The 17,784-nt window shown below is 46.7% G+C and overlaps 1 protein-coding gene across 1 annotated transcript; it reads right to left on the bottom strand.

Annotated features, from left to right (window-relative positions):
• Nucleotides 1-7,175: 7,175 nt before the first annotated feature.
• LOC147984738 (uncharacterized) lies at nt 7,176-9,026 on the bottom strand. Its single transcript, XM_087541238.1, has 2 exons — nt 8,579-9,026; nt 7,176-7,993 (listed from the first exon to the last, which is right to left on the bottom strand). Exons 1-2 carry the CDS (start codon nt 9,024-9,026, stop codon nt 7,176-7,178), a joined length of 1,266 nt encoding a protein of 421 aa, XP_087397364.1.
• Between the last annotated feature and the right edge of the window lie 8,758 nt (nt 9,027-17,784).

Raw genomic sequence — 17,784 nt, 5'->3', positions numbered from 1 at the left:
GCGGCCGGCCAAGGGAGTCCTACTCCCTCTGGGAGTAGGATTCCTCCCCCCAATCCTAGTTGGAATAGGATTCGCTGAGGGGGAAAAGAGAGAGGGGGGCCGGCCACCTCTCCTTGTCCTAATAGGACTAGGGGAGGGGGGAGGCGCGGGGCCCATCTTGGGCTGCCCCTTCTCTTTTCCACTAAAGCCCACTAAGGCCCATATAGCTCCCAGGGGGTTCTGGTAACCTCCCGGTACTCCGGTAAAATCCCGATTTCACCCGGAACACTTCCGATATCCAAACATAGGCTTCCAATATATCAATCTTTATGTCTCGACCATTTTGAGACTCCTCGTCATGTCCGTGAACACATCCGGGACTCCGAACTAACTTCGGTACATCAACATGCATAAAACTCATAACAACTATCATCGTAACTTTAAGCATGCGGACCCTACGGTTCGAGAACAATGTAGACATGACTGAGACACATCTCCGGTCAATAACCAATAGCGGGACCTGGATGCCCATATTGGCTCCTACATATTCTACGAAGATCTTTATCAGTCAGACCGCATAACAACATACGTTGTTCCCTTTGTCATCGGTATGTTACTTGCCCGAGATTCGATCGTCGGTATCCAATACCTAGTTCAATCTCGTTACCGGCAAGTCTCTTTACTTGTTCCGTAATACATCATCCCACAACTAACTCATTAGTTGCAATGCTTGCAAGGCTTATGTGATGTGCATTACTGAGAGGGCCCAGAGATACCTCTCCGACAATCGGAGTGACAAATCCTAATCCCGAAATACGCCAACCCAACATGTACCTTTGGAGACACCTGTAATGCTCCTTTATAATCACCCAGTTACGTTGTGACGTTTGGTAGCACCCAAAGTGTTCCTCTGGCAAACGGGAGTTGCATAATCTCATAGTCATAGGAACATGTATAAGTCATGAAGAAAGCAATAGCAACATACTAAACGATCGGGTGCTAAGCTAATGGAATGGGTCATGTCAATCAGATCATTCACTTAATGATGTGATCCCGTTAATCAAATAACAACTCATTGTTCATAAGCAAGTATGTCATAAATTTCTCTATTCAATCCACCCAAGAACCTAGCCATAGCGGCTTCCTCAGTCTCAACTAAACCACAACGTAACATGCCCATTTGCAATTCTTGATAATAATCTTCCACAGATTTAGATCCTTGGTTCAAGCGTTGTAGTTTATTTATCAAGTCACGTTCATAATATCCAGGAACAAAACGGTGACGTATTACTAATTTCAAAGCTTCCCAAGTGGCAGGAATATTATTAGGATGTTTACGACAATGTGCTCTCCACCAAACAGAAGCAAAATCACTAAACTCACTAGTTGCAGCCCTAACTCTTTTATCATCAGGAAAATCATGGCAAGCAAATTTTTGATCAACTAGTAATTCCCAGTCAAGATAAACATCTGGATCATATTTCCCATCAAAAGGAGGCATGACAAATTTAATTCTACCCAAAGAATCGTCATGGCCACGTACCTGAGGACGCTGGTGTCATCCCATACCTTGTTGATTATTGCGTAGTCAACGATGATCACGATCATTGTTATCATTAACTGCATCAGGATCCTCAGAATCACCATCATAGTTGTCATCTTGGATGTCGTCGGCTATCGAGTTGGCATTGCGAGGACGGGGCTGGTCGACGGCATCGGTGTATGAAAGAGGGTGCCCCGGGTCCCCTGGGAGTACCCGACGAGCTCGTTGCAGACCTGTGTTGGTGGCTGGAAGATGCGGAGCGGAAGTGGAGGCGGCACCTAGATGGGCATCCTGGGCATCAAGATGTTTCATAATAGATGCAAGTGTTTGGGTGAACGTCTCATTGCTATCCTCGATCGACTTGAGACGCTTATCAAGTGCGCCCTCGAACGATGTGAATCGCTCGGTGTATGCATGCACATCCTCCTCAAGGCGTGCCACCATGGCTTTCATGTTGTCTTCGTCACCTGCCATGGTTAGGACGGAACAAGAACGAAATCACAAGTATATTGCTCCTACAGTAACTATAGTGAGGTGGTGGAAAATGTCTCTCAACTCTCGAGCAATTACCAAGCTCTTACCAGTTCTTACCGTGCTGCAGTGGTTGTCGGCCGTTGGCGATGTCAAAAGTGATCAAAAGATTGATATAGCGATTACCAAGGGACCGAACAAGATACGATATAGGAAGTGGAGCTTGGTGAAGGTTTCCTCAACTCAAAATATGTGGCACAATTAAGCAAAAAGTAATGCAAGCTGAATAATTGCTCAAACTCCTAACTAGTGCTGGCAGTCGACTAGTAAGAGATAAAACAATCTAAGCCTAGATACTGAAACAAGTGAGTGGAAACCGATGAAAAATATGATAGCTCTAAGTAGCTAGATATAAGTGAGGTATAAATGCCGTGTATAATAAAGCTCGGAAGCAGATGATAAATGACGCGGCGATGAACACTGTAGCAGTAAAATAATGTCCAGAAAAGAAAATATCAGCCCAAAACAGATGCTAGCCGGCCTGATTTTTTTTGCAACTTTTTCTTTTAACTTTTCTTTTGATTTTTTTCACTCTTTTTTTGTTTTTTCTTCTTTTTTTTTCTCTTTTTTTTGAGGCCGGTTGCTAGCAGACGTCAGGGACACAAAGCAAGGCTACTGGACAAAGGTGCTACGAGAGCTAGCTATACGTGCACTGGTGTTGAGATTACCTAAAACTAGTAGTACTAATGCACAGAAACAGTAGGCTGCTGGTGGAGAGTGTTGGTTGTGGCGCGTGTGGAGGCAGACAAAGAGATTTGGATGTCTGGCGTGGTGCATGTGGGGAAGCGGCGCTGGCGGGCTCTAGCAAAGCAAGCGCGTGGATGGATGGGCGGACCTACGGTGTCAGACACGGATGATTGTCTGTCTGGCCGTAAGCTGCTGCTGTGCGACGGTGATTTGTGCGATCAAATCATCGACTGATAAAAATATAGCAAAGAACAACACAGGCGTCCGGAGGTAATAAGAATCGGAAACAATTGATCACAATATTTATTTTTTTTGATCGTGAACGAGCGGAAGTGATTATGTGGGTGGAAAAAAACAGATTGATCTAGTAGATAATTTTACACCCTAACCAATCTAAACCAGCACTAATTCTAGGATGAATGTAACCAAAAATTCAATGATGCAAATACTAGATGCAAAAACTGCTAAAGGCTAAAAAGGTAGGTGTGATGGATGAACTAATCTAAATTTTTTTTGGCTTTTGTTTGTGGGTCTATGGGACAGAAAATAACTAATCTAATAAAACTGTAAATCTCTGACCGATGAACCTGAAAACTGATACCACTTGATGTGACGACGGCCCGATCTTTCGATGAGAGTGGGGATAATTATCGATTTGGTGGATTTTGACCTTGACGATCCGGCTATACCGTACCCGACGATACACCTCGACAATCGCTAAACCAATCTCCGATGGTTATTGACCTTGCCGTAGGCACGATCAACCTGAACAACGAGGTTCAAGTTCCTGCAAGCAACCGAAGAACCGGCAAGAACCAAGGTGAATTGCAACTAAAATTGCGGATAATAAACTGAGCACACGAACTAGATGAAAAAGTTGGGGTTCCACTGTGGATCTGACAAGGCGGTAGTCCTACACGTCTCGTAGATGCGAATTGTAGCGATGGCTAGACAATACAATAAAACCCGACCTCTAAACCTAACAGTAGCTAACTATTTATTAGAGTACGGCCGCCTGCGCGTAGACGAATCCTGGTCGGCTACGACTTGAAAGAAATCAGAATCATGAGCCGGCCCACATGTAGTTTATTTCCTTGTTTAGCTGTTGACGGTGTGGGCTGCACGCGGACGTGGCCATCTCTGGTCCAGGAAGCCTAATACTCCTTCTCCTCCTTTTGCACTTCAGCACGTACGTGGCTAGGTACCTTCTTGCATGTCAATAGTGTTGCTGCTTGTGGAATCAACGTGCAACATTTTCATCTTCCATCTGCATGCGGCTTTTCCTCCTTATCTCTCCAACACCTTCGTTCCTGAGTACAAGTAAATCCAAACATGAGTGTAATATAATATTCTCATTAGTTAAATCATATGTACAAAGGAGCGATAGTACCTGGTCATTTATCTGTCTCGCTCGTGCTCTAGTCATAGGTCCAGATGGAATAACTGATGTCGCGGTGGGTGCAACTGTGGCAGAGATGTCCTCATCATCCCCCCCTTCTTGAATCGAAGTCGCCCTCGACGGTACCTCTTCATGCTCTCCCAAATAAGGTTTTAAGTCTGCAACATTAAATGTGGGACTAACCCGAAATTCTGCAGGCAGATCAAGCTTATACGCATTCTCATTAATTTTTTCTATCACCTTAAAAGGTCCATCTGCACGAGGCATTAATTTTGACTTTCGTAAATCAGGGAAACGGTCTTTTCGCAAATGTAACCATACTAAATCACCTGGTTCAAACACAAGACTTTTCCTTCCCTGACTACCAGCAAGTTTATGTTTGGCATTCATGCGTTCAATATTTTTCTTAGTCATCTCATGCATTTTTAATACTAATTCAGAACGTTCTTTAGCATCAAGGTTTACCTTCTCCGAAGATGGAATAGGTAATAAATCAATTGGTGCACGAGGTTTAAATCCATAAACAATCTCAAAAGGGCATAATTTTGTGGTGGAAAGAACGGAACGATTATAAGCAAACTCTACATGTGGTAGACATTCTTCCCACATTTTTAAGTTCTTCTTCAAAACAGCCCTAAGCATAGTAGACAATGTACGATTAACCACTTCAGTTTGACCATCAGTTTGAGGATGACATGTAGTACTAAATAAAAGCTTAGTCCCCAATTTTGTCCACAACACCCTCCAAAAGTGGCTAAGGAATTTTGTGTCACGATCAGAAACAATTGTATGTGGCACACCATGTAAACGAACTACTTCGCGAAAGAACAAATCATCAATGTGAGTAGCATCGTCACTTTTATGACAAGGTATAAAATGTGCCATCTTAGAGAATCTATCGACAACAACAAATATACTATCTCTCCCCCGTCGTGTTCTAGGCAGTCCTAATACAAAGTCCATAGATATATCTTCCCAAGGAGTGCTAGGAACAGGAAGAGGCATATATAAACCATGTGGGTTCAATCGTGACTTAGCTTTTTGGCATGTCGTGCAGCGTGCAACATATCTCTCCACATCCCTTCTCATTTTTGGCCAGAAGAAATGACTAGCAAGGATGTCTTCTGTCTTCTTGACGCCAAAATGTCCCATAAGTCTTCCTCCATGCGCCTCCTATAACAACAAAAGACGAATAGAGCTATTTGGGATGCATAGCTTGTTAGCGCGAAAAACAAATCCGTCATTAATGACGAACTTGTTCCAAGTTCTACCCTCTCTGCAATTGAGCACTATATCTTTAAAATCGACATCATTAGCGTATTGCTCTTTTATAGTTTCAAGTCCAAAAATTTTGAAGTCAAGTTGTGATAACATGGTATAGCGTCTAGACAATGCATCGGCAATAACATTCTCCTTCCCTTTCTTGTGCTTAATAACATAAGGAAAAGATTCAATAAATTCAACCCATTTTGCATGTCTACGGTTCAGTTTGCTTTGACTTCTAATATGCTTGAGTGATTCATGATCAGAATGTATAACAAACTCCTTAGGCCATAAATAATGTTGCCATGTCTCCAAAGTCCGAACTAGTGCATAAAGTTCTTTATCATATGTTGAATAATTCAGACTAGGCCCACTGAGTTTTTCACTAAACTATGCTACTGGTTTGCCTTCTTGCAATAGAACACCACCTAAACCAATGCCGCTAGCATCACATTCTAATTCAAACATCTTATTGAAATCAGGTAATTGCAGCAAAGGGGTGTGTGTAAGCTTATCTTTAAGAATAGTGAAGGCTTCCTCTTGTGCGTCGCTCCAAACAAATGGCACATTTTTCTTTGTGAGTTCATTGAGCGGTGCTGCGATGGTGCTAAAATCCTTCACGAACCGCCGGTAGAACCCAGCAAGTCCGAGAAAACTTCGTACCCGTGTGACCGAGTTAGGGGTCGGCCAACTCTGGATCGCTTCAACCTTGGCTTTATCAACTTCAATTCCCTGCGCTGTCACAACATAGCCAAGAAAAGCGACTCGATCCGTGCAAAAAGTGCACTTCTCGATAGTACCAAATAAACGTGCAGCACGCAGAGCAGAAAAAACAGCACGCAAATGGTCTAAGTGTTCCTCTAGTGACTTGCTATAAATCAAAATATCATCGAAATATACTACCACAAATCGTCCAATAAAAGCTCGCAAAACTTCATTCATTAGTCTCATGAAAGTACTAGGTGCATTAGTCAATCCAAAAGGCATAACTAACCACTCATATAAACCAAATTTAGTTTTGAAAGCAGTTTTCCATTCATCACCTAGTTTCATACGAATTTGATGGTAGCCACTACGCAAGTCCACTTTAGAAAACACAACTGAGCCACTGAGTTCATCAAGCATGTCATCTAATATAGGAATAGGATGACGATATCGAATTGTAATATTATAGATGGCTCTACAATCAACACACATACGCGAAGTACCGTCTTTTTTAGGAACAAGTAAAATTGGTACAGCACATGGACTAAGGGATTCACGAATGTAACCTTTTTCAAGTAGTTCGTGAACTTGTCGCTGAATCTCCTTAGTCTCCTCTGGATTAGTCCGGTACGGCGCACGGTTGGGTAATGAGGCGCCAGGGATCAAGTCAATTTGATGTTCAATTCCTCTCATAGGTGGCAGCCCCGGTGGTACTTCCTTTGGAAAAACATCATGATACTCCTGCAAAAGGTTAGCGACAACAGGAGGCAAAGAAGAAGGCATATCCTCAAATGAAAACAAAACTTCTTTGCAAAGAAGAGCATAACATTCATCAGTATGAGCATCTAACTCAAAAATTTCAGCACGTGTAGCTAAGAAAGATACACCTTTCAATTTAATTTCTTTAGATGTGCTAGGATCAGATTTGTGCAGCTTATTAAATTGTTCTAACTCATCAACAACTTTTTGATTTTCAGATTGAGTACGCTCAATATTTGTGTTTCTACTAGCCCTAGCAAGATCATCTTTTAAAATTTGCTCAGGAGACATAGGGTGTAGAATGATTTTCTATCCTTTATGTGTGAGAGTGTACTGATTAGTTCTACCATCATGTAAACATTGTTTATCATATTGCCATGGCCTTCCTAGTAACATAGAACAAGCTTGCATAGGCACAATATCGCAATCAATAGTGTCATGGTATGAACCTAAAGAAAAAGGAACTCTCACCATGCGTGTTACCTTTACCTTTCCACCATCATTAAACCATTGAATGTAGTATGGTTGTGGATGTTGTCGCGAAGGTAGGGAGAGCTTCTCCACCATGTCAATGCTTGCTAAATTGTTACAACTCCCTCCATCAATGATTATGCGAACAGAACGCTCCTTGACGACTCCTTTGATGTGGAAGAGGTTGTGACGTTGATCCTTCTTTGCTTTGACAATCTGAGCACTAAGTACACGATGTGATATAAGACTCATGTACTTATCGGCGTCGTCAGCGGTCACATGTTCTTCCTCTTGCTCCGGTCTTGTGTCATCGTCTTCATGTGTAGCAAGCAAGGCATATGTGTCTTCATCAAAATCACTAGCAGAGTCGTACTCGCCGTCTTCACGAATGATCAATACACGCTTATTAGGACACTCCTTCATGACATGGCCAAATCCCTTGCAAGTGTGGCATTGGATATCCTTTGTTCTTTTGGAGGAAGCGGACGATGATGATGAACTTTTTGTTGGAATTTGTGTAGTACTTTTCAGTGGTGCCGAAGTGTGTGATGCTGAAGTTAATGAAGAAGGCCCCAGTCGAGAGGTTGCAGGTGCTGTTGTAGAGGTGCGAGTGGACGGGGCAGCAGGAGTGCGCGACGCCCATGTGGAAGTACGACCTGCAGAAAAATTAGGACGCAGTCTGGAACGACCCTGCACTTCATGTTCAGCATGTATAGCAAGATGGAATAAACGGGTCATTGAATGATAATCTTTATAAGCAAGTATGTCATAAATTTCTCTATTCAATCCACCCAAGAACCTAGCCATAGCGGCTTCCTCAGTCTCAACTAAACCACAACGTAACATGCCCATTTGCAATTCTTGATAATAATCTTCCACAGATTTAGATCCTTGGTTCAAGCGTTGTAGTTTATTTAGCAAGTCACGTTCATAATATCCAGGAACAAAACGGTGACGCATTACTAATTTCAAAGCTTCCCAAGTGACAGGAATATTATTAGGATGTTTACGACAATGTGCTCTCCACCAAACAGAAGCAAAATCACTAAACTCACTAGTTGCAGCCCTAACTCTTTTATCATCAGGAAAATCATGGCAAGCAAATTTTTGATCAACTAGTAATTCCCAGTCAAGATAAACATCTGGATCATATTTCCCATCAAAAGGAGGCATGACAAATTTAATTCTACCCAAAGAATCGTCATGGCCACGTACCTGAGGACGCTGGTGTCATCCCATACCTTGTTGATTATTGCATAGTCGACGATGATCACGATCATTGTTATCATTAACTGCATCAGGATCCTCAGAATCACCATCATAGTTGTCATCTTGGATGTCGTCGGCTATCGAGTTGGCGTTGCGAGGACGGGGCTGGTCGACGGCATCGGTGTATGAAAGAGGGTGCCCCGGGTCTCCTGGGAGTACCCGACGAGCTCGTTGCAGACCTGTGTTGGTGGCTAGAAGATGCGGAGCGGAAGTGGAGGCGGCACCTAGATGGGCATCCTTGGCATCAAGACGTTTCATAATAGATGCAAGTGTTTGGGTGAACGTCTCATTGCTATCCTCGATCGACTTGAGACGCTTATCAAGTGCGCCCTCGAACGATGTGAACCACTCGATGTATGCATGCACATCCTCCTCAAGGCGTGCCACCGTGGCTTTCATGTTGTCTTCGTCAGCTGCCATGGTTAGGACGGAACAAGAACAAAATCACAAGTATATTGCTCCTACAGTAACTATAGTGAGGTGGTGGAAAATGTCTCTCAACTCTCGAGCAATTACCAAGCTCTTACCAGTTCTTACCGTGCTGCAGTGGTTGTCGGCCGTTGGCGATGTCAAAAGTGATCAAAAGATTGATATAGCGATTACCAAGGGACCGAACAAGATACGATATAGGAAGTGGAGCTTGGTGAAGGTTTCCTCAACTCACAATATGTGGCACAATTAAGCAAAAAGTGTTGTCTTCGGCATTGCAAGGCGGGTTCCTTCTCTGAATACATCACGGAAGAATTTGAATACGAGGATAGTGTCCGACCCTCCAAATAAGTTCCACATTCCACCGTAGAGAGAATAATATTTTCGCAAATCCAATTCGCTGACTCGTTTTGGCAGCCTAACGTTATGTCATGGCCCGGTGATTATTCGAACCGTTTTTCTTCAACCAGCTCCAGACATAACGCGAGGCGGTTTCTTAACACATCTTGTCAAAGCAGAGATCGTGTTCCCCCAATTACGGGATTCTCATTAATGCGGTCGTGGGTAACCCAACCGTGTCTAGGACTCCTAGATCATAGGCAAGTCCTAAACGGCTACGGAGAGGACGCTTGATATTCACCCTCTTTATAAAGGGACAAGGTTTTCACTTTTTCCCTCTCGTGCTCAATCGAACCTCCCCCCGCCTTGAGTTCTAACACCCAAAGCCCAGGTTAGGTGCTCCGGATCTTCAATCATGTCCGGATCCAGCCTTCAAGGCTGATGGATGCCCTCCTCCGTTACGGAAGAGGACATTAAGAAGCTGAGGGAGGCCAGATACCTGACCGCCGAGGTTTCACATCGGCTGCCTGATCGAGGGCAGGTTGTCCCTACTCCCGAACCCAATGAGAACGTCGTGTTCGTCTCCCACTTCCTCTGAGGCCTAGGCCTCACTCTGGATCCCTTCATCAGGGGTTTGATGTTCTATTACGGGCTAGATTTCCACGATCTAGCTCCGGACTCCTTTCTCCACATCTTGACATTTATCGTCGTGTGTGAGGCCTTCCTCCGCATTACCCCTCACTTCGACCTGTGGCTCAAGACCTTTGAAGTGAAGCCGAAGATGATCGAGGAGCAACATGCAGCGTGCGGAGGTGCATCAATAGGCAAGATGGCAGGAGCTCCATGGCCGAAAGGTTCTTTTCCAGAGGTGTCTGAATTATGGCAACGGGAGTGGTTTTACGTCACGGCTCCCAGAAGTGCCAAGTGGGCGGCTGCCCCCGCTTTCCACTCAGGCCCCCCACCACAACTGATGTCATGGATTAGCAGAGGTCTGAGCTGGGGTCCAGCCAAGGACGTGCCTATACTTCAAAGCCGCATTCGAGATCTCTTCGAGGGAGATTTTAATTTGGTTGTGGTAATACAAGTTATGCTGGTTCGTCAAGTCCAGCCTTGCAAACGCCGGCCCCTTCGCTTGTGGGAGTTCAACCCAGAGGGACCGCGTGCCATTCAAAGTTTCCTCGGCCTGACGCACGAGGAGATGTACAAGTCATTCTTCGGACCTCAAGTAGAGTGTCCGGATATTACCGAGGACGTGGGCCTGAGCAGTAACCGCGCCGCCGAACAAGTAAGAAATCCTCTGGCCGAACACACTGTCTTTTATTCATCATGAAGTTATTTCTGAGAGTTCTCTTTTTGACCAGGACTGGCTAACAAGGCCGAAGACGATTCGGTGTTTGGCCCCCCTCCCTAAGTGTTTGGAAAATCCGGTATTGGAAAAGATGCTCGAGGTCGCACCTTACCCGGAGCCCTCGAAGGAAGATACGGGGGGGGGGGGGGGATAATACGGGCGGACGCGGGCCCCCATCGCTGCTAGTTCCAACCGAGGGAATGAGCGTCTCCATGAAGGAGAATAACCGGGGGAGGAAAAGGACTGCTTCCGAGGATCCAGAAGCCGAAGCCTCCAAATGAGAGAAGAAGTCTCACACAGAGGGTCTTGCCTCAGGGGGTGCTTTTGCCGCACAAAGTCCGCGGGGGGATCAGCCCTCCAACGAGTCGTAAGTGATCCGAAATACTTTAATAGCAAAGGTATGCTATCTTTTTTCTGAGAAAATAACCACCGCATATATCTTGCAGTTCGGGCCTTAGCCCCTCTCAGCTGAGCTCGTCTTCGAGGGATCTTCTTCCAGAGATGATGGAGAGCGAAATGCCTCCGCCGGACTCCTCCGCTCTAGAAGCGGGCGACCCCGAAGTGTCATCACGGAGGGCCTCTCCGGATCCGATGAGGCTAGAAGATAATCCCATAGACCCCCAAAGTCCCCAGCGTTCGGCTCCCAAAGAGAGCAAACAAAAGGGTCCGGCACCGTCTGGTATGCGGTCGGACGTTCTGAGGGAGCTGGTGGGGCGAGCGGCCATCTCAGAAGAACACCGTACGCTGATGGGTACAGTGATGGAGAGAATTTCGTTCGCTGAAAGCGGAATACATGAAGCCTTTATGAGTCTACTGACAGGCTTTGAGGTACGTGAGATAATATGTGATAGTACTGCACATGTTAGGTGTGCCCTGTGTAGATAGTAGCCCCTGAGACTCTGGTTGTCGTCGAGAACGGCAGCGAACAGAGGATCATAGTCCCAGGCAATAACCAGACTGCCCTTATGTGCAGGTGGTGGAAGCTCCGGTGGCTAGCCGGACTAGTGAGTTTGCCGAATTAAAACGGCAACTGGATGCGGCAGACGCCGACATCGGGCTTGTTAACAAGAGGCTTGACGAGGCACAGGGTAAGTGTTATTATCTAGTGAACGCCACATAGTAAGAGCAGCATGATGTTAGTATCTTTAATATGTTGTGACTGCAGATGGATCTGCCACCGTGGAAACCTTGTGGGCAGAACTTGCCCGAGCCAAGGAACAAGCGAGGATTAGTAATGCGGCTGCCTTGAAGGCGGCCGAAGAGTTGAGAGCCAAGAAGGCCGCACATTGCGAGAGCCAAGAGAAGATGGTCAAGATGGCCGTAGAATTAAAAGACACTACCGACCGTTGCGAGCTCCTTGAAAAAGAAAACCGAGCGAAGGCAACGAACCTTGAGAAGGCCACGATGGCGGACAAAGACACCCGCTCTGCAATGAGAGCGAGGAAGGAGGAGCTGCGGGAGGCCGGGGATATTACGGCTGGGAAGCCCTTCATGCTACGGAGGAAGTTCGGAGATCCACGGTATGCCCCTCTGGATCGGCTGTGGAGTTCAACAGATGCGTATATGGAATTGGCGGCGAGCGCTGCCGATGCGGCCAAATGCTTCCAAGGTCAAACAAATCGTGAAGTGGACAAGCTGTTTTGGTCGCAATTCAATGTTCCAGAGCATCCGCTTCCATTGACTGATCAGCTGGCCGAATGGGCCGAACTAAATAGGTTGTCCGGACTCGCCATGAGGTCTGTCATGGATCAGCTATGGCCGGAAAAGCCAAAGCCGAACAATTATTTTAGTTTAGTGCAGTGGTTCCTTGGTGCAATGCTGCGTATTAATGCGATGAAGAGGTCGGCGTGCATAGAAGGCTCGCGAATGGCCCTTGCCCGTGTTAAAGCATACTAGGCGGAGATGGACGCTACCACTGTTGCGGCGCAGGGTTCGGCCATAGGCCGAGTGGCTGCCGAGCACTATTTCGAGGAAGTTCTCGAGGGTGCTCGTTTGATAGAGGCCCAGTGCTCGAAGAATATTATGTTTGAGTGACATGTGTTCTCATTGTAAACACAATGCTTTTATGAAATTTTATAAGGCTATGTTTATACTTTTGCCTGAAAGTAGTATGATGCCTCCTGTGCGGCCGTTTATGTATACTTGTGTATAACCTGAAAGATTGCAGCCGTCGGCTTCAACCCCCACACATATAATGCGGAGGTGCTCGCAAAAAACGCGTGTTCACACTTAACCCAACGTCTTGGTCCTATTTAAGGAGGTGATAGCGTAGCGAACGATGCAACCGGACTATAATGCTTTAACACTTTCACTTAGCCATAGGAGTTTGACAGTGGGGCTACTAGATAGCCCCTGGTGGCTCCGCACTCTCCCGATCTCGGGATGCGTACATGCCTGGCGGGAAAACGGCCCTTCGTTAAGGCGGAGGAATTCTAACATTCCGATAGGTCATCGAGTGGTTGACCAGTCTCATGCTATATCATGACAGTCAGTTTTCGGCTTTCTCTACTGAGGTGCTTGTCTGGATGAACCATGGCACAATCGCAGTAGTTCTCCTGGTGCTGCCTTAGCCGGTAAAGCGGAACGTAAGGCACCAAAACACAGGAGCCAGGCAAACCCAACATTTGACCAAAGACAATTATTCAGAGCTGATGCATATAAGGCCAAACTCGCGACGCCGAACACTCCCTAAGGTATTCGGTCTTTATGGTATAAACCAGGCCTAAATAGTGCCCTTTGTAAGAAGCCCCTTATGTCCAGGTACGTGCATTATTCTGACGTGGCCACATGCCAAGACGTCAGCATCCTTCTCGATTGTGCTGAGAATTCGGTGGATGTGTATCAATAAGAGACAGTAAAAAAGGTTTATGCAGGGTCTTAATCTAAAAAGAATCCTTGGAAAGGGTCCCTGCTGCACGTATGCGCCTGTGTCTCCGTTGTGCCGTATCCTGGACGGGTGTAGCACGATGGTCATCTATAAAAGCGAGGAATTTAGGTGAAAAAGTTTTCGTGCAGGGAGATAGTTTTTTAAAGAAACCATCTATAATGAGAAATGAGTATAAATTGCTGCTTGTCTGCGCGCGTCGGGCCCCTTGTATTATTAATAGGGGTGTGGCCATCAATCTGGTATAAATTACATATAGCAGCGCCGGACTCGTCTAATCGCGTCTGTGGTCTTGACGACCTATCAAATACTTTAGTCGGCGAGGCAGTTTTTAGTGTGCGGCTGCCAAGGCAGTCACATTCTCTTCGGCACGCAAGGATCGCTTAATACTTCCGTTCACTATAATGATGCCGCGTGGACCGGGCATCTTGAGCGTCAGGGAAGCGTAATGTGGTATTGTATTAAAGCGAGCAAAAGCTTCGCGTCCAAGTAGTGCTTGATAGCCACTTTGGAACGGAGCGATGTGGAAGGTTAAATGTTCGCTACGGAAGTTATTGGGGAAGCCGAATATAACCTTTAGTAGCAGGGAGCCCGTGCAATGAGCCCCTAGGCCTGGTGTTACTCCTTTAAAGGTAGTATTGCTATGGCAAATTTTCGTTGGGTCTATCCCCATTTCCCGGATTGTATCCTGGTATATTAGGTTTAGACTGTTGCCACCGTCCATTAGGACTCGTGTGAAGTGGTATGCATCAATTATTGGGTCTAATACCAGGGCGGCCCATCCCGCACGCAGGATACTTGCTGAGTAATCACGATGGTCGAAAGTGATCGGTTGAGACGACCAGTGGCAGGACTCCGCGGTGATAGGCCCTTGGGCATATTTTTCTGGGAGTGCCGTTTTGTTTCTCCCCTTGATCACGTGTAACACGTTTACTGTTTTGACTTCTGGTGGAAATTTCTTTTGTTCCCCAGTGTCTTTCTTGAGAGGCTCATCCTCGTCTTCGCTTGGTGTATCCTCCCCCTTGTGTACGGCGTTGAGCTTGCCGGACCGCTTGAAGACCCAACATCCTCTGTGGGTATGATTAGCGGGTTTACCAGGGGTGCTATGGATCTGACATATTTGGTCCAGAATTTTGTTTAGGCTGGACAGTTAGTCTCTGGCGCCTTTAGAGGGCGGCTGTTGCTGACCTGGCCGAGAGCTTTTGAATCCAGCGTTTACTGCCGTGCTCTTCATGCTGTCTTCTTTATTCCGGCGTTTGTTATTACTGTTGCACCATGATTTCCCGTTTCCATCTCTAACTTCGGATGTACTGGGGTCGCTGGTGCTGCATCTGGCTAGCCAGCTGTCCTCACCCACGCAAAAGTGGCTCATGAGGCTTGTTAATGCTGCCATTGTTCTCGGCTTTTCTTGGCCGAGGTGTCTGGCAAGCCATTCGTCACGGACGCTATGCTTAAAAGCTGCCAAGGCCTCAGCGTCCGGACAGTCGACAATTTGGTTCTTTTTAGTAAGAAACATGTTCCAAAGCTTTCAGGCTGACTCTTCGGGCTGTTGAGTTATATGACTCAAATCATCCGCGTCCAGAGGTCGGACATAAGTCCCTTAAAAATTTGCCCGAAAGGCGTCTTCGAGCTCTTCCCAGCTTCCAATGGAGCTTTCAGGGAGGCTCTTAAGCCAGTGCCAAGCTGGCCCTTTGAGTTTGAGGGGTAAATACTTAATGGCGTGGAGATCATCTCCCCGAGCCATATGGATATGGAGGATATAGTCCTCAATCCAGACCCCAGGGTCTGTTGTTCCGTCGTATGCCTCTATGTTTACGGGTTTGAATCCCTCTGGAAATTCATGGTCCAGCACCTCATCGGTGAAACATAGGGGGTGTGCGGCACCCCTATATCTGGGTGTACCGCGTTGTTCGGATGTTTGTTGTGTTGCATCGTATGCTGGAGCACGCTTGCGTGGTCCATAGATGGATCTGGTTTCGCCCTCCTTTTGATGCGAGCCCTCGCGTAGACCGCGTATTGGCTTATGTGCGGCGTTGCTTGCCGCTTTATGTTGGCCATGAGCTCGTCTATCCGGCCAAATGGCTGTTTTAATTTTTGGTTGTGGGGGGTCTGAGGCCTCCTCATCGAATTTGGGTAGCAACTTCTGCTTTGGGTAGCTCTTGGTGGGGCGATTGCCGCCGTACTTCGCTGCTGTGTTGAGTACTTTACTCCATCTGATTTGGAGTGTGTCCTGCGCAGCCTTGAGCCTTTGCTTATGCTTTTTCAGACTCCTCGCAGTGGCAACAAGCCTTTCACGGGAATTCTGCTGCTCCGGGTGCCTGTCCGGCGTTATGTCGTCCGGACTATTATCTTTGACAGAATTGGTTTGTTCGGTTTGATTCTCCGTATGATCGTTATTTCTGCCGAAGCGGGATTTGGGGCGGCGCTTACGCTGTTGCTTTGACTGCTTCTCGAGGGGACAAGCCTTCGTTGCGTCCTTCCGTTCCTCGTCGTCGTCTTCTTTTGGTGTGTCCACCATGTATACGTCATATGATGAGGTGGACGTCTAGCGCCCTGTGGGCGGTGGTTCCTCTTCGCCTCCCGCATCGTCATCCATACCGTTGATGTATTCGGAGTTGAAGTCGAGCATGTCGGTTGAGTCATCGACAGTGGCTATTAAGTGGGTGGTGGGTGGGCGTCGAATTTCTTCGTCATCCGCATCCCAATCCTGTTGGCCATAATCCAGCCAGGGCTCTCCTGACAAAGAGAGAGACCTTAGTGAATTCAGAATGTCGCCGAAGGGCGAGTACTGAAAGATATCCGAGGCGGTGAATTCCATGATCGGCGCCCAATCGGATTCGATTGGCAGGGGCGCAGGCGGTTCAGAGTCAGAAAAAGAGTCCGGCACCTTGGGGTCACAGGCTGCGCAGAGGATTAGGATGGTGTTCGGCTCGATCGCCATTGAGACTACAGCCCCTGAGGCGGTGTCTAACCACCCGTCCTCGATTGGCGCATTTGGCTCCGAGCTAAGGTTCAGAGCTGATGCGGGCGCGGCCTCTGGGGTATTGTTCGGCGGCAGAGCTAGGTCATACCCATCGTGATAGTGCGGCGCGCCCGGCTGTGGCCCGAATCCGTCGAAGATCAGGTCTCTGTGGATGTCAGTCGTGTAGTTCAAACTTCCAAATCTGACCTGATGGCCAGGGGCGTAGCTTTCATTCTGCTCCAGATGGCCAAGCGAATTAGCCCGCAGTGCAAAGCCGCCGAGTACGAAGATCTGTCCGGGGAGAAAAGTCTCACCCTGGACCGCATCACTATCGATGATAGTAGGAGCCATCAAGCCTAACGACGATGACACAGAGCAACTCTCAATGAAAGCACCAATGTCGGTGTCAAAACCGGTGGATCTCGGGTAGGGGGTCCCGAACTGTGCGTCTAGGCCGGATGGTAACAGGAGGCAGGGGACACAATGTTTTACCCAGGTTCGGGCCCTCTTGATGGAGGTAAAACCCTACGTCCTGCTTGATTAATATTGATGATATGGGTAGTATAAGAGTAGATCTACCACAAGATCGGAGAGGCTAAACCCTAGAAGCTAGCCTATGGTATGATTGTATGTTGTGGTTGTTGTCCTACGGACTAAAACCCTTCGGTTTATATAGACACCGAAGAGGTTAGGGTTACACAAGGTCGGTTACAAAGGAGGAGATATCCATATCCGTATTCCCTAGCTTGCCTTCCACGCCAAGTAGAGTCCCATCCGGACACGAGACGAAGTCTTCAATCTTGTATCTTCATAGTCTAACAGTCCGGTCAATGGAGATAGTCTGGCTGTCCGGAGACCCCCTAATCCAGGACTCCCTCAATCTTGATGCCCAATATTTAAGCAGCTTCACCGATGTCTTTCATTGAAATTTTTTTATTCAAGTATCCTTTTATGCTATCTAGAAATTCTATATCATTTCCAATCAATAATATGTCATCCACATATAATATTAGAAATGCTATGGAGCTCCCACTCACTTTCTTGTAAATACATGCTTCTCCAAAAGTCTGTATAAAACCATATGCTTTGATCACCTCATCAAAGCGTATATTCCAACTCTGAGATGCTTGCACCAGTCCATAGATGGATCGCCGGAGCTTGCACACATTGTTCGTACCTTTAGGATCGAAAAAACCTTCTGGTTGCATCATATACA

Source organism: Triticum urartu, chromosome 2A (genome assembly GCF_056163025.1).
Source record: "Triticum urartu cultivar PI428250 chromosome 2A, HENAU_Tu73, whole genome shotgun sequence".
Classification (NCBI taxonomy): domain Eukaryota; kingdom Viridiplantae; phylum Streptophyta; class Magnoliopsida; order Poales; family Poaceae; genus Triticum; species Triticum urartu.
This window is presented reverse-complemented; position numbering and strand designations above follow the sequence as displayed.